We start from the raw sequence: 24,654 nt of genomic DNA, 5'->3' as shown, positions 1-24,654 counted from the left end.
ACACAAAATTATTCCCTTAATTTTTACCTGTTTCCCAGAATGAGGGTGGCTAAATGTGTTACATTTATTTGTAAAATTACACTGTGCTCATTGACCACACCTATGATTCCTATCAGGGACTAGAAATGGATTATTTGTTCGTGCCGACCCTTGGTCAGCTCTCACCATCATTTGCCGTGAATTTGGGGGTCGTTTGTGTACAAATCGTGGAGGCTCTTTAGAAAAATGATAATTAATGATATTTGCTTCACCTTTGACTGGTCATGATGTTTAGGCTCATCAGTGTATGTTAATATGCATTAATTTAACAACAAGACAAGGCAATGTTGCTGTTTTGGAAAAAAATAAAGAAAGAATACCAGTCATAGCAGCAATCGTTCTCACCTCTCTGTAATGTTTAATTTGTATGTACATAAAATAATACGTGGCGCTTTTCTAAGCGGATTAAAAAGGAGAACTATGATGTATGGCGGAATAGCACTGAGAGTACATCGACTCGGCGCAGTAAGAAGTCCCGGCTGAAAAATCCTCCTCCCCCCTATTGACAGACATGAGAGGGGGAGGGAGAGATGTGAGGGAGGATTTTTCAGGCGTGACTTTTTACTGAGCCGAGTCGAAGTACTCTCAGAAGTTTAGAAAAGCGCCACGTTTTATTTTTTGTCACCATACTTGATTGTTCAATTATTTGTGTAACTGTATTTAAATAGGGAAAACGTGGAGGTGTTTGGTCGCTTCTATCTTGATCTCTGTTTGGTACCATAGTGAATGAACTGGGCTTAGTGGGCTAAGCTAAAAGCTATCAGATCGTCACCGTGCGTCAGAGTGATTAAGTGCACGCACTGAGACGAGAGAGGTATGTATCAACTCGTCTTAGTTAATGGAATAACATACTTTAATATGAAAAAGCAGTGAAGTATCCCTTTAACTAAATCTTTTACTCACACTGATACAGACTTTGTGGTTTTGTTTCTGTCATGAGTCTTGAGTTGCCATGGACATCCACTGAGTATAGTTACTAATAACGTTGTTCATATGCTGCTTTTCTGGAAGGAAGGAAGGAAGGAAGGAAGGAAGGAAGGAAGAAAGGAAGGAAGGAAGGAAGGAAGGAAGGAAGGAAGGAAGGAAGGAAGGAAGGAAGGAAGGAAGGAAGGAAGGAAGGAAGGAAGGAAGGAAGGAAGGAAGGAAGGAAGGAAGGAAGGAAGGAAGGAAGGAAGGAAGGAAGGAAGGAAGGAAGGAAGGAAGGAAGGAATATTCACCTGCAGCTACAGCTAATGGTGCTGTAGAGGTCCAACCGTTGGACAACACACTTTCCAAATGGCCACCCAGCAACATAAGCCATGGAAACCTGTGGTAACTTGCAGATGTATCGTGCCACTCCACATGCTCCAACTGGTACTGCACCCTTTCAGATTCTGGCAGGCAAATGCGCAGAAAGCTGTCTATTTTGCCATCTGCTCCTGTGCACTCACCAACTGACATGACTGTGCGCCGAAGGGTTACATGGCCACAACATCACACAATGAAAAACTACACTGATGCTAAGGCTACGGAAGCCCTTGCATGTTCCTAGGGGACACAGAAAGTTTACTGATCCTCTCATGTTTGTCAAAAGTCTTGGGGTGGGTACATAAATTATTAGTGATAAAAAGGCATGGACTGCTTTTCCATCTCACTTCATTTTCATGCACACCAACAACTCTGGCTGAGAACACTGCTCACTACACACTCTAGACCTAAACATGATTTTGAAAGTGTAGTTGGTAAATGATTAAAGCACTCAGATCTGATGTGCTGTTCTGGATCTTATGTGTGGATGTGTCGGCATTGTCGATGCAACTTTGGAGGAGTTGTGGCCTACTGGTTACACTGTGTAAACCGGACACGAGCGGTGCAATGCGACAAAACACATTATAATTAGTGAAGCTGTCTACGCTGGATGTGGCACGACGCGACAAATCCCTGACAGTCAACTCATGCCTTGTTCTATTTATGACGCACTGACGTGAAGGACAAATGCTTTGAAACGGACACTTTGTCACGTCCAGTGTAGACAGCCTTTAGCTGTTGCGGTGCGATGCGTCAACAGTCGCATCTGGTGTAGACATGTTGTAAGAGTCGGACTTGTATCCCGAAGACTGCGGGTTTGAGTCTCAGGCAGGAAATTTAAGTTGTACATCTACAACTGAGGTGCCTTTGAGCAAGGCACCTAACCCCTAACCAATTGCTCCCTGGACGCTGAAGCAAAAAAAAAAAAAAAGCTGCCTGCTGCTCCGTTTGTGTTGATCACGGTGTGTGTGTGTGTGTGTGTGTGTGTGTACTACTGTGTGTGTGCACTTGGATTGGAGAAATTCCAAGTTTGGGACACCCTACTTGCTTACATGTCAATTCAGTTGCGTTTTTAACCCTGATCTATTCTGTTCTTTAAAAAAGGGGAAATGTTGTGTCCATAAGTTAATTGAGTTGTGACTATTTTCAAAAGGAAGTCAGAACTGTTGAAGTGTTGTGTAATGACATAATGTGTGGGCAACGGAAATGATGAGTAAATGATATGGATAATGTTTGCTACTCCAGTCTTGTGGGAGCTTGTTCTGTTTTTGTGTATTGTAGACTAGATTTCTAAACTGAGGGACGGCCACAAATCCTTGAGTAGTTTGCAAAACTGTGGAATCGGATTGCAAAAGCACGGGCATGGATTATGAATTCATGGGTATGGATTGAAAAACAGAAGGTTTAAAAATCTCAGATTTGAAATTTGTGGGTACCATTTGTTAATCCGTGGGTGTGATATGTTACCTGAGGGAACAATTTAAGAATTTGTGAGAACAGTTTATAAACTGAGGGAATAAACTGCAAAGCTGTGGCCATAGACTTGTGAGTATTGTGTTTTATTCTCCAACAGGTCTTCCTGGGTTCAGTACTACCTACTGTAGACTTTCTAATAAAATATACATTTTATACAGCCCTTCCTGAGGGCCATTCTGCTCCGAAACAGAAAACAAATGCCTTGCTTTGAAGCAGTTATGATTGCACAATGCCCCCTTCTGTTCAGAAGGCGAACCCCATGGTGCCCTTTTGGCATTCTGTTGACTATAAGTTAAGTTGCCCCTATATGTCAACTAACTCTCAGAGTATTAGCTGAGTAGAAGACTGATAGGGTTCGGGTTGTTCGAGTTGACATCTAGTTGCAAAGTTACTTCTAGTCAGTAGAATGTCTGTTGGGGGACCATCAAAATAAAGTGCTAGCAGATTTTAAGCAGTCTACTAATACTATAATGAGAGTTAACGGCCATGTAGTTGCAAAGTTAGTTATAAGTATATACTATATATATATATATATATATATATATATATATATATATATATATATATATATATATATATATATATATATATATATATATATATATATATATATATATATATATATAAACATACTATATATAGTAAACATAATGTCTAAAGGGGACCATCAAAATGTTACCCAACCTTTAGCACTTCAAATGTTTAATTAAAAATTAAGCTAACATTTACTCTACCAGTCAAGAGTTTGGCCACGCTTATCTTTTTTGCGGTTTTGCACAATTAACATTTTGAAGTTATGACTTGATTCCTCTACTGTAATAGACAATGAGTTAAAAATACACAAGGAAATTATAGTAGAGATACCCCTCAAACGAAAATCCAAATGTTCAGCATTTTCTTAATGACATTATGATCACATCAATCTTTTAATCTAAAGGCTTATGCGGGAAACGCTTGCATTGAGTTCAGTAGAAAATCGTACCTATACTTAGGATCTTTACAAACCTAAAAGTGAAACTGGTACACATTGGTACACATTCATTTGGGGATGTAATAATAAAAACACTAACAATAATAAAGAATAGGACTGTGTTCAAACCGAGTGACTGCTAGGACCCAGAGTCTACATAACATACACTACCAATGACAATGAGAAGACGCTGACAAAGATAATTTATTTCCAGTGTTTTTTGTTTTCTTTGCAGTTGGCAGACATTCAGAGGTAAGATGAAATCTGCAAACATAAGTATGACGTCATGCATACTCTTCTGAGGAATCACATGCTGGCTACACTGGTCAGCTCGGACAAAATATGGGACTTTTTAACAAAGGTAACATACACAAAGAAATACACACATTTAAGTTATTGCCTCAATAAAAGACAAGGGTAAAGACATATCCAGTGGGCAAAGCACAAAATGACTTAAGACTAGCTGATGAAGCAGTGGAAGCGTAGGGTCTGCTTTTGCAGCATTTTGTATAAAAATTTATTTTTCTTCTTATTTTTTTTCTGATAAAATTCAGTCATTCATTCACAATACACATTCCATATTAACAAACAACAAAATTAAGAAAATGGCACCTTTCCTGTCACCAGAACCAGTTGAGAGGCACTTTTTTTGTTTAAAAAAAAAAAAAAACCTTGTGATTTCACAACGTATTTGCTGTTAGCTTGTAGTTTGCATTTAAATGGTTTATCATGACAATACCAATAAGCCTGGTACTGCTACAGATGTTCAGGCTCTGGCGCTTTCAATTTTAGCACTTACTTTAACAATCCTGTAGAAATATAAAAAGATTTTTTTTTTCTTCCATATTTATGTCTGGCTGTTATGATGCACTGTAAAAGTGGTTTCCACAGCACACAGCTCAGAAAACAGCCCATATCAGGGCTAACCTTCAGAATAAAAAACAAAACAAAACAAAAAATACTTCAAGTACAGACATTATTTACATTTTTTCACTAATAAAAAATGCAACAAGCAATTTACGTGTTAGTCAATATAACAGCAAGCATATTACATTCTTCATATGAGTAACATCAGGAGTTTTCTTTTTTGCCCTAATCTTGGACAAGATGCCTTTTCCTTTGATATCAGTATCCTTCAGTAACAGTTTCGCAAATGCATGTCTGTCCAAAAATTGTGCTGTCGGGTAAACATTGGTATTGTACAGCCTCTGAATATCAGGTCACTTTACCATCATGCATATATTACTAGCTTTCAAGAAAAGAGCTCCAGTACTGATCCAAAATCAATGAGTCAGATAACTCAAACTTGTTCAATTTACTCCAGTTACTTTTTATAAGCCTATACATATAGATATATACAATTTATATTTATAATATATATTCATATTTATAGATACTTTATTTAAAAAAAGGGCAAGGGGATGGAAAATAAAGGTGGAGTAACCTTAGCTCTAAGTACATTCATTCATTTTTAAGGCCTGATCATACCTAAGCATATGTTTGCCATGAAAATTAATTGAGAATCTTGATTTTCTGCATGCGTTTTGTCTTTTCAGACCAATATATAAAAATGGCAGGTTGGATGAAATTGCTCAATATGACAGTAGGGGGGTGCTTATAGAAATTCAGAAATACCCCGTTGACCCAGGTACGCGAAGCGCTGCGCGGCTTTCAGAGGTGAACACTCGCTTGTCACAAGGAAAGAAAACCAAGCAGTATTTACATGCTTTCAAACAGTCATTCATTTTTCCTCTGCTATTCACTGCGGTTTTGCAAAATAGTTTGTAAGCACAACCAAGTCATAGTTTTATGTAAAAGGAGTGGCTCTAGAAATGTGACCAAATGCGAAAATCTAAGTTTTTGCACTGGAGTGGAAAAGAGATTAGAAGCCCATGTAAAAACTCTGTCACAATAACATCATGCAAATGTTCACATCGGAACAGATGCCATAACAGTTTGTGTCGTTCTGAACAGATGACGTTCATTCAAATAAAAATGTTTATCGTACCAAATTTTCACACCAAACATTATCTAGGTTTGAACAGGCCTTTACACACACGTTATGACACGCTTACACACACTTACACACATACAGATAATTATTTTCTTTTAAAGGTATTGGTAAAATCGTGAGCGCACAACTTGGGCTCCAGACATTTTTTGTGGATGAGCATCAGCTCCAGAATTCAGGCTGTTTTTAGATTTGCCTTTTGATGTGCCTCCGTTTACTTGTTCAGAGCTTGACTGGGAACACGGAGATGCAGAAGGAGTCAATTGCTCAGCACTCTGCACACCTGCATGGGTCTCTCCTGCTTCGGTTGTGTTTATCCCAACTTGACCTTCCAGCTCTAGACTGGCCTGGCAACCCCCAGATCGACGATGCTCACGAGCAATCCAGTCCCGGATAGCCATGTCCTGAGAGTCGCACTTGGGTTTAAAGCGCTCCACAGCAGACAGTTCGGCACCTTGGTCCACTCCACCCTGTTCCCTCCAGTCATGAATGACATCTAGTTCAGCAAAATCCCGCTGGCCACCCATAGTATGTCGTCGGCGGATGCCCTTTTTCTTACCTCGTGTCTCTGTAGAGCGGGACTTCTGTGTGCCAACACCGAACATGTCATCAGCGGAGGCACGTAGACGGAACTTGAGTCTCTCTGTGATTTTAAGATGCCACGCTGGCTCAACTCTGTCCGATTCTGTCCGCAATGGGGCACTCAGGCTTCCGGTGGAACGGCCTCTCTTCATCACCTCCAGAACTCGAGACAGTCTATTTGATTCATTCTTGCTGACCCCACCACCAGCCCCTGCCTCCACAGATGAATCGCTGTCCGTCTTTTGTCGCAGAGATCGCCTCCTAGCCAGAGAGTCGCATTCTATCAGTTTATAGGAGGGCAGCAAGCGGCAAGCTAGTTTTGGTGTGCTGTTTCCGATATCTTCTGTGGTTTGTATGTCTAGCCCAGCGATTCCAGAGCTAAACATTGGGAAGTCACTCTCGCTGTCCGTTTCCATCGGTCGTCCCTCACTGATGAGCTCACTGCGCTCGTCATCTGCCTCGTCTCCTCCTCGGCTTTCAGTCACAGACTGCACCTCTGGGCTCAGTGTGATGGATTCCATTCCCGTCAGGAAGGTAGTAGAGGAAGTGGTTGAGTAGTCTGAGGTAATAGAGCTCACCTCTGCAGTCACTGAAGCCCCCCCATAAACTAGTAATAGCTCAGGGGCCGGTGGTGTTGTCGTTCCCCATTTCCGAGGTCTGGTTCTGGGTACAGAGGCTCCAGAGCTCATAGTGCCCAAGTCCGAGGTGGTCTCATCTAACTGTGAAGAAGGATCCGAGAGGGATGATTTAGGAGGACCGGAGGTGCGACGGTTGAAACCGGGTGAACATGAGAGCTTGGGCAAGGGGGAGAGAGTTGAAGAGGGTTTGTCTTTCATGAAGAAAGAGTTCCTGTGCTCCTTCTTGTTCTTTGGGGTGGACTCTGCACTGCTGTCTCCAACAAGTGATTTTCCACATGGGCCTGCCACCTCCTCCTGGCTTTGGTGATTCTGCTTTTGAGTTGGGATATCCTTCTTGATGAAGACGATATCAAGGTCGTCATCAGAGCTGCTGGGCTGCAGCTTCTCCTTGTGCTTCTTTCGTTTGCGGTTGGCCGCAGCAAAGATGGAGGAGACTCGTGGCTGAAGGAACTCGCGGCTGCAGTGGTCCTTCCCTGATCCCCAGGAGCCCTGGACACAAAGAGAAAGAAAGAGTGACAGATTCAGTCAGAGGGAAAACAAAACAACCTTGTAATCCAAGGAGTCATAAAGCACTGAGGCCTAGCGAGAAAACATGGAATAAAAAGCCCAACCGCTGCCCTTGCAGGTGGCTAACCCAGAGTACTCCACCTGCTTCTCTGATAGCAGCGCAAATCAGAGGTTGAAGGACTGAACATAGAAAGAAACATTAGAGACAGTTACAGAGCTCCAAATGAGGGTTCTTTTTCAGAACAGCCACAGAACATAAGCAGCACCCGCAACACCAACAGCACTGGCACATGGAAAAAGCTGCATGGGTTGCATTTGAAAACAAAGCTGGAGCCAGATGACAGAAAAGGGGATGGGAATCGTAATTCATTTAATGGTTCTTCTAGTATTTTTGAGGAAGCTCCACATATTTGATTCTAACTACAATGTACAATATACTGTATTGTGTTTTATATTATAGTTTTTTGCATAGTGAAAAAACAAAAACAGTAATATTTTCGCAACACATTTTTGCTTTTCTAAGGTCCAGTACAGAATACTTACTAAAGGTGCACTATGTAACTTTTCCGTCCACTAGAGGGTGCCTATTCAGAACAAAGGTGTAGCTTGATGACGCCAAGTTTGAGAGCAGAATCTTAGGACATGTGGTCTTCACCTCACAGCCGGTAGAAAAGAATCAGGATATGACTCTGGCATAAATCTTTTTCAAGGATGCGGTTATTAATGTTACTGTAGTATAAAGCAGAGCAGGGCTGAGTGTTGAGGGAGATGAGCAAGGCCGCTGGAGGGATTGTTACGCAACACACGGCTCGCGAATAGCATAACTTTTATTATGACGGGACACAGTCGCCGGCTCCATATCCGCTTTTCCTGGCATAAGTAGGAGGTAACACATCTCTGATTATCATATTAAATACATTTACGTGTGTTTAAAATTATGTCATGCCATTGGCTCTGTGTGTTCGCTCAGCGGCTGTTGTGACCACAGATATGTATGCATAGATACCTCATTAGCGACTCTTTCTACGGGCCGCTATACGTTAGCCGTCTGCCATTTTAGAACGGTCAAAGCCGGTCGCAAACGCACATCGTGACCATTCAAATGTCACACTCCACGCGCAAGCTATGACAGGGTAGAAGCAGTGCATATGGAGAGCGGGAGCCGCATGCACCCGACGCTCGTCCGTTGGGCATTCTGGCAGCGCTTGCCTCGCTGATCACTCGCACCTGAAACGTGTATTACAAATACAGACAATAATATCTTCCATTCTGTCACATTGCTGGCGTTCTCCCCTTAGATGTGCTTTGATTTATGACGGGCAGCATATATCTGCTGCAAATGCCCCATTCCCAAACACACATGCATATAATATGCTGTATATAAGTTGTTCACTTGATAAAATGTAACAAAGTTAAGACACGCATAGTTTAATCATTTAAACAGGCCTTGGAAGTTTGGGCAAAAGCTTCTGGCAGTGGTGAGTTTTCGTGTATTTTATTATTTATGTCACAGCGCTGGATGTGGTGATTGTGAAACACACGGAACACTGCATTACATGATTTTATGGTGAAATCGGTTATCTTTCATGTTTATAAGAACTATGCACCGTGGCTTTAATGCAGCGCGAGACAGACTCGCTGACAGAAGGGCAGGCTTGTAGAACAGCAGAAATATGTCAGTTTCTCTTTAAATACTCTTACATTTAGTTTGATTTAAACACTTTACAAGGGTCAATGTTTGTTTCCATACATTTTCCAGTTCTTGAATACTGTTGAAATTCGAACCATGAAGCCTGTTACTAACAAATGTTACGTGTTTTTGTGTATATCCAAACGTCAAAATTGCTAAACTAACACAAACGTCTCACCTGAGAAAGGTTTCTTCAGGAAGTTAAATCACGCCGGGCTTTCCAGAGTTTCACAGCGGCTGCGCAGGCGCAGTGTTCTTTTTTAAAAAAAAAATTTAAGCAATTGATGATTGACAGCATCTGAAGTGTTGACATGTGTTGACCGTTCTAAAATGGCGGCTCGTCAACGTGCCTGGAGCGTTCGAATGGGGTATCTACGTATACATATCTATGGTTGTGACACTTGTTCACACTGCTAAGAGTAAAGCGTTTCTGCAGAATAGAACCGGAAACCGAGGGTAATGCAGATATGACGCAGTTGACAAGCGACTCCCTCAGACATCCCGGCTCCTTGGTTAAAATAGCAATTTTCTCACAATTTACAAAAAGTTGGAAACATTTGGGATATTGAATAAGCAGTGGCCTGGTGCTTTTTGGAAATCCTACACAGTGCACCTTTAATTCAGTAATTGCTGTTTTAGACCAGTTAGAGAGATTTGATTCATTAAATAGAATGTTATACATAAGACATTCAAGAACTGTTAACTAAGCATAATGTCGTGAAGATACTTCGGTTGCAGTGTTTTCTAAAAAATGGTTTCTCGATTCCCACCCCTAGGCAGAAATGCTTAAAGCAGATTCTAGCAAAAATTCATTTCCCCATTACAATGAATGCAGTGCATGTTCAAAGCATGACATGATGGCCTCTGATCCATCTGTCCAATGTCTTTAAGATGCCAACTGGCTCTTGGGTGCTACATTAGTAATCATGTAGCGTGTCAGCCTTGTGCAAAAACTACACTCACCCACTATACCTGATATATCAGAGAAGTGGCCACGGTACAAGAATAAAACTCACCTTAGATTTAGCGGAGTCACTGGTTGGTGAATCTGTGGAGTAAAAAAAAAGTAACACGTGGTTAGTGGCTTGTTCATGTCCTTTTACTGATCTCAAACAAACTGATATATAGAGAGAAGGTGAGTATAGAAACATATGCATGACGACGAGAGCGTGGCAAACAAGGAAAGAGAGAAATGGTGAGCAGGCGTGCATGCAGACAAAGAAGTGAGGCAATGTTTTGTTGAAACGCACAGATATATATTCACCAATAGGGAACAATCTTTCACATGTAGGACCATCCAGCAAACACAGACAATATAGTAACATAGCTCTGGTATGTGGTTGCAAAAGAGATCAGCTGAACTTGATGAACCTCTTTATGAAGGAATAGGTGCAACTAATAGGATGCATAGAGAGTGACACAACACCACTGAGTACACATTAAATGATACGGGTCTTGCAGGCAGTGTCAGTGATGGACGTCATTAAGTGATATTTGTTATATGACCTATTATGAACATCTGATTCTGACATGCTGAGATCCTAAGAAGCAGATACACAGAACCTTGATTATCTCAATGATGAAAACAAACCAGACATTTTAAATTTTTTGTACATTTTTAGTAGAATTCAAATAGAACTTAAAATAATAAATAGCTAACTGGGTTTAAAACAAATTAAACTCATCTGTGACAGTCTTTGTCAATTGTTACAGAAAATAATTTTGACTCATCTCTCACCCTGTTAATATTAAAATATACACAACATATGCTTAATATAGACCTAAATCAAAAGTCTTCTAGCTATATTAATATAAATAAATACTGAACCTGTACATCTTGGCCATATATATAATGATGACGCATACCAAGTTTGTCTGTATATAACAGTATCCCCACTGATAAAGGCCCATTTAGACAGCTTTACAACTCGAATAACATTTATGTATAAAAGCTTAAAAAAATACCAGTTTCACGCACCTTTAATCTATCCTACCTCAGACTTCCATTCTTAGTGCATTACTGTACAATTTTACAGACGAGTCAAACTTATTTTCTGCATGTATCAGATGGTTCATCTGTTCATCTGCATTAATTTGAGCGATAGACTAGGGGGTTGGATGTTTAATGACGGTGCTTATTCTGGTCTGATGTGTGTTGTCGTGACCACAATGAAGACAAGACACCCACGGCATGAACCAAGGTAAGAAGTGACAGGGGTCAGAGAGGGGCTAGCTACGCAGAAAAGATGACACTATGGGGAGACAGAATGCCAGCAAGGAAAAGTTAAAGAATTGATTCACTGATGTATTTGCTCTCAGTTCATTTCCCATGGCAAAGACTACAAATTTGTGGAGGCTTATTTCTTCTGTGTCAGGCCAAGCCCCCCTACACACCCCTTGGTGGTGACAAATGGTATGACCGAGTGATGTTCAGAGCCGAGTAGCATTACCATGCCGTCTCTCCGTTTGTCCAGCATTTAGAGAGAGAGAGAGAGAGAGGGGCGAGAGACGGCGAAGAGCCTTTGAGACAGCAGCACTGCTCTACGCCAGGTAAACTCACAAACCACACACGCCCCACAGAACCCAACACTTCTGCTGCCCTTTGGCGTTGCACTTTTTTGCTCTCTTTTCTCAGTCGCCCACGTCATAAAATGCGAGGGTGTCTGCAGACTAGGCAGCTACACTGCGGGCAACAGTCCTCCCTCTTCCTACAGTTCCAGCTGCCCATCACGGACACTACTGAGTCCATCAGTGACAGCAAGGTGTGATAGACTCCGCCCACTTGGCCTGTGTCAAGATCAGTATGTGTGAATGCTGGGTAAGCCTTTAGGACACGCGACAGAGTGGCACTATGGACAGAGGGATCAGAGATTGGCAAGCGTGTTCCGCGGTTTGGCTTTAGCTTTAGCTCTTTGCTTGTTCTCTCTTGGAGAAAGAACATGACGTGTTAGTGCAGCAGTCAGCAGAATTACAGAGACGACCCAGTGGAGTTTGGACACGTAGAGAAAGAGACATAGACACTAAATGGTTGAATCTCAAAAATGTCGTATTTCACCCCAAAAGAAAAAAATATATATTTTGCATAAAGTAGGTGAAGCCTATTAGGAGATCATTATCATGTTCAAAACTTTTTTCTCCCAAAATTCTCATTACAGTAATGCTTTATGAATGTTTTGGTCATAATCTCAGTACCTGTTTCCATTCTTGCCAAATTTGATTCTCTTAAATCATCTTTATTACTATCTTTTTTGTTTTGCATTGCAGTATTGAGTATTGGGGAAGGTAAAACATCTTAAAATGTTAAAAATAGCTTTAATTTTCCTTCTGCAAAATATAATTTCTTCTTTCTTTGTTTTTTTGCATGAAATATGGCTGTGCCATGTTTTTGGCAGGTTTTGTGAGATTCACCAAACAAAAATGGGATGAAGACAGAAAGTTTTCAGAAATTTACATTCCACAACTTAAATTAGGTAAAGGATGGAAAGTAAATAAAACAACAACTAATAACCAACTAATAATTCAAAATCGCACCAAGCAAGCTATTGTAGGCAAAAATGTATAACATCTTGCCTCACAAACTCACACAGGCATTGTAATTAAGCCACAGCACAGCTTTTGTTAAAAACGTAGGGAGAACGTTCTGCTTCTGTTCTCAGAAAAGCAAAGAAGTTTTCATCAATATTAAAATCAAAGATTAAACATATTATTGTAGGCGTTTTGCTTTAGCTCACGTGACAATGTGCACTCTAAGACATAGTTATACTTGTCAGCAGGTGTAAAAGGTGAACCCATGGCAGAGAGGATCCATCCAAGGGCACATGTTACCTGACACTTCCCCGGGAGAGGTGCCTGTCCGGCCGATGTTGGTCAGCAGGTGGTCGATGTTAGGAACAGGCTGAGACTCCACAGCACTCTCCTCCTGGACTGTAGTCTGAGCAGACATACAGAACAAAACAATTCATTGAAGAGTTGCAATGACTTAGTAATAGAAACTAGTTTACATTTTCAAAAAAAAAAAAAAATGTAAGTGGTTCTTGCTTGGACAAAAATCACTTATTCGATCTTGAGTTGTTTCTAGGTGCTACTAGGCACATCCAGAGATACACCCCAGAGTTAAAGAGTTCCTTAGGGTTAGGGGTTAGCTGTCGGGCAAGTGCGAGCCAGGGCTTACAGCGTGCCGGGCAGGGCCAGTAGTCTCGGACCTTGAGCCGTGAGGCCAAAATCAAGCTGTCTTTCCAATGTCGGGCCAGTAGCCCCGCACCTCAAAACTAAAACCCACTCTTAACACACCTCCATAGAACAACGTCACACAACATCACTGTTTCACCAGCACAGGGAAGCTAGTGGACTAAAAACTGACTAGATAGGGAGTGCACATCAAACATGCTGAATCAAACGGAATATATCATTATTTCATAATATTTCATATTTATTCAGCCAGGCCTTTTTCCATTTATTTTGATCACAGAAATAGGCTACACAGAACAACTCCATTAAGTCCAAAGACTTAATACAATATCATATTTTACATCACATTTAGAAAGAATGAGCGTTTGTTTTATTTTCTACAAAATTATGTAGCGCTGCAACAACTAATCGATAGTAATCAATAATGAAAATCATCGATAACAATTCTCGTTAATCGATTAGTCGGGTCTGCTCTCTGTATGCAAAGCTTCCACCAGTCGCGCCAAATTACAGCACTGAATAATATTACAGCACTTAACAAATATGTTTTTTATGGACAAAATGTGCATCTAGAAACATTTGTGGAGAGTGGGCTGATGCAGGAAAGGTACATGATCAAAGTGCCCAAAACATGAGAACTGTTTACTTTAGGCTTTAGGCAAATGCATTAGCGTTTAACACACCCTGTCATGTGCTTTGACAGATGCGTGCGTGCGTCCTCAGCGCAAAACGTTAATTTTACAGGATACATACACACACACACACACACCGCTTATCTGGTAACTGAATGTGTTTATCTTTAATATAATTTTAAACTTCTTTCGCTTAGTAACTTTTTTTTTTTTTTTGCACGTAGGATAGCACAGATTTACACTTACGGAAATTAACCATGGTTCCGTGATTAGATCGTTAAACCATGTTTAACCATTCTTTTGCCGTATTAATTGCCATTTATAACCACAAAAATACCATATATTTAAACTATGGATTTGAAGCAAAACCATGGTTAATTTGTGGTTACCATTGAATAACTACAATAACCCTGTTATTTATTTATTTATTATTGTTTGTTTTGTTCATTGTAAAACCATGGTTATTTTTTGTAAAGTTAGATATATTCACAATGTGTGTTTGTTCATAGCACTCAGCTGACACATTTTTTTGAAGGACAGGATTGGGCAGGACGTGGAATAGTGTGTTTTGTCAGAAAAAAGAAGAAGGTATTTTTATCCGATTATTCTGAAAAATAATCAACCAACTAATCGATTATCAAAATAATTATTAGTTGCAGCCCAAAAAACATTCAATTTGAGGATGTTTGAGCGATCTCTTTCATCTCACTATAGTGTAATTCCCTTCGGTCAGAGCAGCAGAGGGCGCTCACTGACAGAAAACATGAGTTATACAATATGTCAGGTATCAACAAAGGCACAGGGAAAAGAGATGAAAAATTTAACCAAATATAATTTATAATAATTATACTTTGTCTAAGACTAAGTTGTTCAAGCAGTCAGGTATTTTCTATAATCATATGCATATTTATATTATGGCAATGGATAAGTAGCTTTTAGCACTGCATAAAAAATATTTCTGCCTCATACTTTGATGAGAATCCCCTCCAGATAGCAATTGGAAGTTATATGACTCACTCACTGGTGTCTGAACATTAGTGAGTTTTAAGCTGAAAATTGTTTTAAATGTCATTAATGATGAAAAAATCAGTGATTGGTGGTGGTTGAGGAGATTCCCCCTTCTCTATATAAGCGCTATATAAATGTAACAAATTATTATCATTAATGTTGAGGTGAGCTGCTAGTAGGGTTGCCACAATAAGGGACACACATTCGCGACACCCAGACTCCGCTTCTGTTCATGACCAGTGCACAAGCCCCTGTTGGGCTGCTTTTAAACAAGGTATTTGGTGGGCAAAAAAAGTGACAGTGGAAACGCGACTGGCCCTGGCATGCACCAGCCTGCTCGCTTTTGGCCTGACAATGGAAACACAGCTCATGATGCCTACCTTACCAAAAACATCTAAAAAATGAATAAAGACATAGTGTAATAAAAGAAAGCAGCTGTACTAATACATACCGTAGGCTCATTATCGCCCTCCTCAGTGAAGAACCAGTCATACTGCAATAGAAAACACCAGACTGCCTTCAGGATTATTTCACCAATACACAAAAATGTGACATTTACTTTCCCGTGACATGTTAGAAAGTTACAGGTGACTTTCTTTTCACATGAGAAGAATGAAGAACTCACATGCTGAATGAGCGTTTCTACAATCTTGTATTGGTCTGGCATGTGTGTCACCATGTGAGTCATATTGTCTTCAGATGTTCTCACTAGTGTTGGGCCGAACACAATGGCCAGATTCCGTGGCTCCATCTGACACATTGATAAAAGAGGAAGATAAGACATTTCTCGCTTTTCATATATGAAAAACAAAGAGAGTGTTCACACACATTCTTCTGTTCTGTATGTGCAGTTTTTAAAATATTGGTTCCTGGTCTTGTTGTGTGTGATTTACATTATTATACAGCAACTATAAAAATGATTTTCCTTTTTGGTTGACGTGACTAATCCTTTTTATTTTTCAGCTATCCTCTCCGATATATTTTTGGTCCATAAAATCAAGTCCCACCACTTGAATATCGTAATTCACTCATAAAATAAAATGAGTTGCAAAAGTAAAAAAAAAAGAAGAGCTTGAAAGTAAATCTCTCCATCACTGAAAATCTGGCAGAAAGCTTGCAATCTAAAACATGCCTCGAGAGCCCTGTATTATGTGTTCTTTTCCATTCTGTTGCACGTCATCTTGTTGTTTTTGAACGTAATTGCGCATTTTGTGTGTACATCCCAAAAACGCTTTACCTTGTTCTTTTCGGAATTATCAGCTACAGTTTTGAGATGTGCCGAGAGGAACTTCAGTGTTTCATAATGATGATCAGGCAACTCGTGAAGCTGAAGAACGAGAGGTTTATTCCATAACATGCAGAGAGTTTATCACCACTATAAACAAATGTAGTTATTGAGGCAAACTTCTGCTTACCAGTCTCTTGAGCACTTTGAGCCTTTCTACAGGATCCTCTATTCTGTTGGCATCAATAAAATCTGCATACCTCTCTACAGAGGCCAGATGATAAAGGAACACTATTTCAGCTGTCAGGTGTGGACATTGCATGTGTATCTCACTCAAAGCCACTAGATGGCAAACTATACAATTAATATAGAGCAAGTGAAAAATACATAAATACAGTATGAGTCATAAAGAGCCTCAAGCAAGGGAATTCCAACAAGGACTTTTACCATTAGTGAAGAGGGGTTCAGGAAGTTTCCTAAAGAAGGATTTGAGTAAACTGCTGATCACATTCAAGTCCTTCCATTTCTGTCCAAGAATAGAGAATGTATTAAAAAAGTAGAGGAAGAGGAAAAAAGACCTCAAGCAAGAAACAGAGAAAATGTTACAGACACTTGAACTGGACAGAGACAGAAATATACACTCACATCATCCTGAATATCAATGTCACCCATGCCCTTGTTATTGAGCTCTTCCTGCATGATGGAGATGGCGGCATTATTTCCTGGCACTCTGTAAATGCCCGTGTATTCCAGTCCTCGTTCTTCCACCAGCTTACAGCACACTTCAACTATCAGAGGAACAAACTAAAACACATAAAGTACAGTCACATACCTGCAAAGGCAATATAAAGTGTGATGCTTACATAGACAAATATGACTCCAAAATCAGCAATACGAAAAACATATCCATTTCCAAATGCAATTATGTATCTCCCACAAACTTAAGTAAACAATTATTCTTTAAACATTATTAAACACTTATAGCTAAAAATATCACAACAGTAGAGAGCTCACTCACTTGTGCAAAAAGTGTTTAATTGTACTGAATGTGCACTCGTAGTGTACTTCAAACCTTAAATGTATGTTTAAAAACACTATACTTGCAGATATTATATTAAAGCTAGACTGTGTGATATTTTCCCCCATCTAGCGGTGAAAAGGTATATGACCATCAAGTGAATATTAGTTTCTGTTCCTCTCAATTCTGATTTCGTTTTAACTCCTACGGTGACCGATTTAGTCCAAGATTAACGGCAATCCCCCTCTTCACATTCGACACGGTGCCATCGAGTGTTAAAACGTGAAAAGCGAAGCTTGAATTTACGGATATGTCCCTCTTTGGCTAATGTACTTTCAAGATGGAGGGCCAACATGGCGACCAGCATACGAACCCCTCACCCGTATGAATTTTCAATGGCATATTTTAAACTTACGAGAATACTTTATTACTTGAAAGAAGTAAATATACATTAATGAGCACATATATTTTTTAAAGAACTTAGTGTTTTTAGCTAAGAATAAACTAAAAAAGTTACACAGTGTAGCTTTAATAAAATTAAAGGTCACTTAAGTGTATTTTAAGAGGTATTTTAAGAGAATACACTTTCATGACTGTTTCTTAACAGTTAAGTACACTTTTAAAAAGTACACTTTCTAATAATGTCAAATGAAGAGCTTTTCTTATATTTTAAATCATTGTTTTAATAATTATATGTCACACTTTAAAGTACACTTTTGATGTGTTGACTAATATACTAAAGAACATTCAAAATGCCTGACTATGTTGTGTTATTCTGTATTACATTTAAAGTACTAAATTGCAAATACAAATATATTTAATAAATTATACAAGTTTCAATAGAAATATCAATGTATAGATATAGAAATATAGATTAAATATAGATTTGAACGGTTATGAATCAGCGTATTGATTCATGATTCGGATCGCGTGTCAAACTGCTGAAATCCCATGACATTGGTGATTCGAATCATGAATCGATTCACTGATTCATAACCATTCAAATCTTTATTTAAAGATTAAAAACAAACACGGAAGAGAAGACAATGCTGAATAAAGTCCAAAATGTATTTTTGATGCTTCAAGAGATTCTAATTCTAACCAACTGATGTCACATATGGATTACTTTGATGATGTTTTTATTCCCTTTCTGGACATAGACAGTATAGTGTGCATACACTTGCATACGCTCTGGGACTAAACATAAAATATCTTAAACTGTGTTCCGAACATGAACGGAGGTCTAACGGGTGTGGGACAACATTAGGGTGAGTCATTAATGACATCAATTTCATTTTTGGGTGAACTAACCCTTTAAGTGGGTCATAATGCTCTCTACAATTCAGCTAATGGTATTCAATATAAATTTAAACTATAATATTAATTGAATTGCAATTAACACTACTTTGACAAGTTTTCAAAACATTACATTCAGTTCACATTTAAGTATATTCTTTTAAAGTATATTATTTCAGTAACAAGTACTATTTAAAAAAAAACAAAAATATGCTATAGTGTACTTCTTTTTCACAAGGGACAGTATTAGGATGTCATTGACATTAATGATGCCAAGTGAAACAGTGAGAGAAAGAGCGAGGGTCTTACTCTGTTGTTCTGAGCTGGAGGACAGTCATCTAGTCTTACTCCAAATGTGACTCCAGGAGACTGTTTCTTCTCAAATGGCTTTCTCATCAGTCCAGGGATGCCCTTCCTCCACGTGCCCTTATCCTTGGGTGGGCTGGTTTCATCTATTTATAGACAACCATAATAATAATGTGTTACAGAAACATTAGCACTTCAAACCCAGGGAGCTTCTATACGCCTCTACCTCCTATATACCTTCTATGGCAGCATCCTACCTAAAAAGGAAACTCATAAGTGACTGATTTGTAATTCTCACAAAGACACCATCTATGTTGAAGGTCATTCAAGTGCACAACACAAAAAGCAGTAATCACGACATGGCATGAACACAGCACAAGCTTGTTGTTTTGGTTCAGGAGGAACTGTAAAAATTGGCTGCTGTTTGTTTGTAGCACTATGTGACTGTCTGTCTACAAAAATAGCCTTAAAGGAACATACTGATGACGTGTGATGTCTGCGCGAGCAGGTGTGTGGATGTATAGAAATACATATGTTGACAGGCACGGAGGGCCATCATATCATTGCATGCGGACCATATCCATGATTGGACAGAATTTTTTGTTCCTGAGACTTCAACAGAAGATATACATTTTTTAAAGGTGTCATGAACTGGCTTTTTTCTTTTTTATACCGTTGTCTGACATCAACTTATGATGTTTGCATGTTTTTACATTCAAAATCATCAAAATTAGTAAGTAATAGGCTATTTTCTACACTGGTTTTGAGGCTCTCTCAAGAAACGCACAGTTTTAATGGGTGTGCCGCACTTGCGCCCATCTGTTTTCTGGTCTGAAATTGAGGTGTGTTCAGGCGCATTGTTGGGGCATTGTTGAGGCAACTAGAAATGACAGCCCCATTGGCCAACAAAAACCTAGTCTAAAGTCAAAAGCACAGTATTTTAGTTAGTAATATGCGCCTATAGGCGGATGCACAACAAACGTACATTCTGCTTATTACACACACAGGGATGCGCAGCAACACAAACTTTATATTTTTAAATATTAAAAATAAAAGGATTCCACTTCAGAGAAGTGTTCAGTCTTTCTCCTCCGAATTCCCCAATGTAAATAGTGAATCTGCCATGGTGCAAGTGCAACTGGCTTTTAAAGGGAATGGGAAATGAGACTCTGATTGGTTTATTGCACATTCTGCCCAAAACACACCCACACCACTAGGTGCAACCATTTTGGAAAATGCGCCTGGCACAGAACTGCTTTTTTTGTCATTAAACTGGCAAAAGTAGATTTGGACACAGCCTAAGTGCACCTGCGCCATGAGCTTCAGACAATGCGCTCAGGTCATTAAAATAGGGCCAGATGTCTCTTTATTATAGCTTAAGTGAAGCAAAATATTGCTTTGCACAAAATAACGTGAATAAAATGACAGACAACAAGGAAGAATTATTATTTTATTTTTTTTACCATACAGTACACAAGAGTACATACGTACAAGCAAGGGATAGTCATCAGCTAGCCTGGATGCCAGCCGAAGTCAGCCACAACATTTGAGCTTGGGCGGTTTGGTCTGGACTCGATCCATAGAGGAGTAATTATGCCCGAACAGAAACTGTTCGGACCAATCAAATTGTCAGGGCGGGCTTTAGACATTGATGGACAGATGATAAACAGTAACGTAATCACGCACGTCATCAAAGGCGCTTGGATTGAATTTGTTCAAATCCTAAACGGAGAGCTTGTTTGTATCTGCATTCACCTTCACTATTTCTCTCTGAAATGATGATCATGTTGTGTAAGTACTCTGTGTATCCTTAAATTCTTTTTTTTTACAACACCGGCAAATATCATTCATTCCAGCGCGCGTGCAGACAGGGTTGCCAAGTTTGTTCAAAAAACCTCGGCAACTACTAGCCCAAAACAATAGCTTCTCGGGGTGGGTACTCCGAAAAAAAAAAAAAAAGGCGTCTGGGGGGTAAAATGTTATTTTGGCAAGGTTGCTGTCTAAAATTCGCATTCCTAGGTCTATATATCACATAATTGAGGTCGCTTCAACCCGCGGACATGGAAAACAACCCGCGAAAATAAACACGGACATGGCAACACAGTGCAGTTGAGTTCTTTCAACATTTGACAACTAACGTTATGCATTGCTTCATTGCTCTGATTGGTTGTAGGTCTATCCAATTGATGTCTTTCCTGGTTCGGTTGAAACACGCCCCATAATTACAGCCCAATGGAGCAGTATCAGACTCATACTCTGACTAGAATTGAGATGTACCACGTCAGGCTAGTAGTCAGCAGCAAGAATTGACACGCAAAACTGTCCTGTTCCTAGCAAAACCAAACTGCTAACATATGGAGCAGAAACAACGCAACCTCGCCGTCCATTTTCAGGCCTTCCCATTTAGGTCTCCCTAGCGATGGAAAGCTTTTCTAATATTAACAAGGGTCCTAAAGCTCATAAACCTTAATTTTCCTCTGACCGTTTCTCTTTTGTAATGTCTCTCAGCTATCTCTCCTTCTACAGTTTTTCTTCAAATATCCCTCTTGCTCAATCTCTCCTCCCCATAATGAGTGTATACACCCCCAACTGCTGATTGGCTACAAGTGTGCTGTGGTCCAATCCACTTTCAACAGTTTTTCAGAAATCGCTTTTCTGTGTGCTTTTGAATCTCTACACAAGTACTGGATAACATTTTTATTGATTCTTAAAATTACTGAATAAAATACAAAGAATCCAGAGTTAGTGCCCTTGATGCTCTTACCTTTGTGCATGGCTTTCCTGTCCTGGTCCTTGTTTGGTGAGTGAGGGCTTGTGGCTTTATTCTCCCCCTTACCACCCAGTAATGTCTGCCTGATGCTCAGGGACTGACGGGAGGCCTTGGGTGAGGCTTCTGTTTTACTGCTGGGTGGACTGCAACACACATAATCCGAGTCAAGCTCTAGAGGAGGAAGAAGTCTACAAAAATCAATGGGAATTCTTCCTGCTTACCTCATCAGAGTGTTGTACTCCTTTATTTTCCGGTTGATGAGGTCTGTGCTCGTAACAGTTGCATTCTACAAAAAGGAAAAAGGAAACAGAGAGAAGGCAGACAAAAGTGAGTGGATGAAATGGAATAGTGGAATCCCCAAACACACCAGAGGGCTTGTGGATAACCCTATGCTATCAGAAGAAGACACCCTATAGTCAAGATTCTGTGTTTTTTTTCCCCAAGTTACTATTTATTTTCAAAAAAAGCCCTAGGCTATGTTCAGCTATTGTAAAAAGGATCTTTAAATAGAGCCCTTTTCTGTGATTCATGAGGAAACCCAAAACATCCACCATATCAATATCAGGTACTAGAACTGGATAGACTTACCCTGCACCACTCACGCCACTAAACGAAACTGCAAACATTTTTAATATACAATGTTTAATATAATGACAATTGTTTAATATACACTTTTTTTTTTTTTTTTTAAATCCTATCAGCCTTCATGATCCTTCGGATAGAGCTTAAGCAATATTATATTTATAGTGTGGTCTAGCACACTTGGGAAAACATCTGAGTGTTTAAAGGCAATTAAGGGATTAAATATTTCTTTGGTATTGTTCTGTTAAGATATTTCAACATTGACTGGTTTTGTTTTAAGTAATTTTCAAACTGTTTTCATGAAAATATGTTTGGATGTTGCAGGGGAAAATTCTGAAAATGTCTAAAAAGACAGATGCTTATGCAAAACAAGTGAAAAGTAATGGATGGACTTATAGAATTTGTTGTTTTTGTTCAAATCGAGAGTGTATAATATGTAAAAAGCATCAGTGAAGATACAATCACTGTATTGTGAAAAATAGCCAGTTAAGGAGTTTGATGTGAGTTTAAGGGCATTTTCACACTTTGAAATTTTCACGCTGTTTTCTTTGGTCCAGTTCTGAGTGCGATTGTTCCCGGCGGCCCCTACAGCGTTGGTCTGGTTTCACACTTGATCCTATCGAACTGGTGAATTTGCGTTCCTCTAACGTCATCATTACGTCATTTGTTCCGCCCCTCTTCCACTGTGATTGGATGGCTGGGTAAAACGTGACAGTGTGTTTTACCTAAAGTTTAAATTCTTCAACTCTCGGCAACTGGAAAAAAGGCAGAGTGCTCAGCGCCTCGTCATGCTACTGCTGTTTTATAAAACAATTGGAAAAATACTCTAGCCTTAGGGGGAAAAAACGTTTTGGTGGACACTAAGGCTTGGCTCTGACAAAATTCTCAACAAATATGTAATCTCTGGATTCAGAAAGAAAAAAGCATCCAAGTCCGATTGAACATAATTGGGATAGTAAAGATGTAAAAAAACACATGAATTGAAATTATATTTAATGGGGAAAAGTGAGTTATGATTACTGATCAATTACCTCTTCATCTAAGTTGCTGTTCTCTTGAATAACTCGGATCCAGGACAGCATTTCCTCTCGATCTTCGGCCTGGAACAGGTATTCATAGTCTGATGTCGTCAGCCGAAGGACGTTCTTCCGCTTTGTATCACTGTAGGAGATGTCAATCAGACAGGCTTTGATGCTGATTGGCAGAGGCTCATCTTCGATCTGGGAATTGGCGTTGGTTTGTCCGTCCCTCTTGTCTTTGTACAGGTAGAGGCAGTGCCCACGAAGCACAGCGTAGACCGGCTTCCATGACCGCATGCCACTGCCAACACGCTGTAGAAAATATGACAGAATTATGAAAATTTGGTTGAATTACAATTAAAGCTTATTTTTATTTTTGGTTTCAGTTTTCAGCCTTGTGCATCCTGATTTGAACACCCTTAATTGTGGTAAAATCACTCTAACCCACAGTCTTATTGTTAGCTTATTGTTTAAATGTACCACATATTCGTGGTACGTGTTTAACCTTTCAATCTGCCTGAGTGGTGTAAAATTTGACAAGATCTCTTAAGACAACATCTCTGGCACTACAGTACTTTGGCCAACATGAAATGTTTTTGAAAGCCTGCCAAGCCATTCTCATTCATTTAGAGACTCGTTTCAACACGTTAACAATATGTTTGACAAGTACTCCTACAGCAACACAGACTAGCATGCTGAACCCTTTCAATCAGTACTAGGGCCCAGAACAAGAGAACACATGAATGTGGATTTTGGCGTTTAGTGGTGTTGTACCTTGCCCTTGTCTGAGTTCAGCTGCCTGAAATGAAGCGGACCCTCTTTTGTGGCATCACTGAAGACATCTGAAGTAGAGTCTCTCCTAGAGCCAGAGTCCTCAGAGGACCTGTCAACAGCCTGAAACACACAAACATGGATAAGCCTGCTGCACAATTCATCTTCTTTGACAGCTGCCACTGAAAACTAGGCCTGTCGCGATAGTCGATAAATCAATTAATCGCACGATAAAAAAAAATGAGCTCGATCATTTTTCCGGCCGCGATAATTGCCATGTGCATGCTTTATGTTTTCCTCATCTCTCTCGTTGACTGCGCGCGCCTTGTCCGTTTGGGGAGGTGTTTATACTCGACGCGCAGACCGGGTGCAGCGTGATGAGACGTCATTCTCGGCCAGCAGATTCGTCTGGAACCCATGGCTCTTCGGTCGCGGAGCAACACGCAAAGTAACGAAATTTGACATGCACAACGGCAAGCAAAATGGGGTCTCGCGCACTCCGGGTCGACGTCATTTTTGCCGCGCGCACCCTCGCGCTCGAGTGGACGCGACGTGTATAAACAAGGCTTAAAGCTACACTGAAATTTAATAAACGCAAGTTAATTCTTCAGTTCAATCTATGTATGCTAAAAAGGCACA

General features: G+C 39.9%; 1 protein-coding gene across 1 annotated transcript in view; it reads right to left on the bottom strand.

Moving 5' to 3' along the window:
* Positions 1-3,958: 3,958 nt before the first annotated feature.
* The window catches only part of LOC137063551 (rho GTPase-activating protein 21), a 171,218-nt gene continuing 150,522 nt past the window's right edge, over positions 3,959-24,654 (bottom strand). The window contains 14 exon segments of the mRNA XM_067434784.1: positions 3,959-7,492; positions 10,217-10,248; positions 13,026-13,131; positions 15,480-15,521; positions 15,654-15,779; positions 16,266-16,355; positions 16,444-16,517; positions 16,701-16,779; positions 16,899-17,057; positions 18,877-19,019; positions 21,638-21,786; positions 21,865-21,929; positions 23,257-23,556; positions 24,019-24,138. Of these exon segments, the coding sequence (XP_067290885.1) occupies positions 5,882-7,492; positions 10,217-10,248; positions 13,026-13,131; positions 15,480-15,521; positions 15,654-15,779; positions 16,266-16,355; positions 16,444-16,517; positions 16,701-16,779; positions 16,899-17,057; positions 18,877-19,019; positions 21,638-21,786; positions 21,865-21,929; positions 23,257-23,556; positions 24,019-24,138 (3,096 nt within the window). The 3' untranslated portion in view covers positions 3,959-5,881.

Source organism: Pseudorasbora parva, chromosome 24 (genome assembly GCF_024679245.1).
Source record: "Pseudorasbora parva isolate DD20220531a chromosome 24, ASM2467924v1, whole genome shotgun sequence".
NCBI classification, from domain to species: domain Eukaryota; kingdom Metazoa; phylum Chordata; class Actinopteri; order Cypriniformes; family Gobionidae; genus Pseudorasbora; species Pseudorasbora parva.
This window is presented reverse-complemented; position numbering and strand designations above follow the sequence as displayed.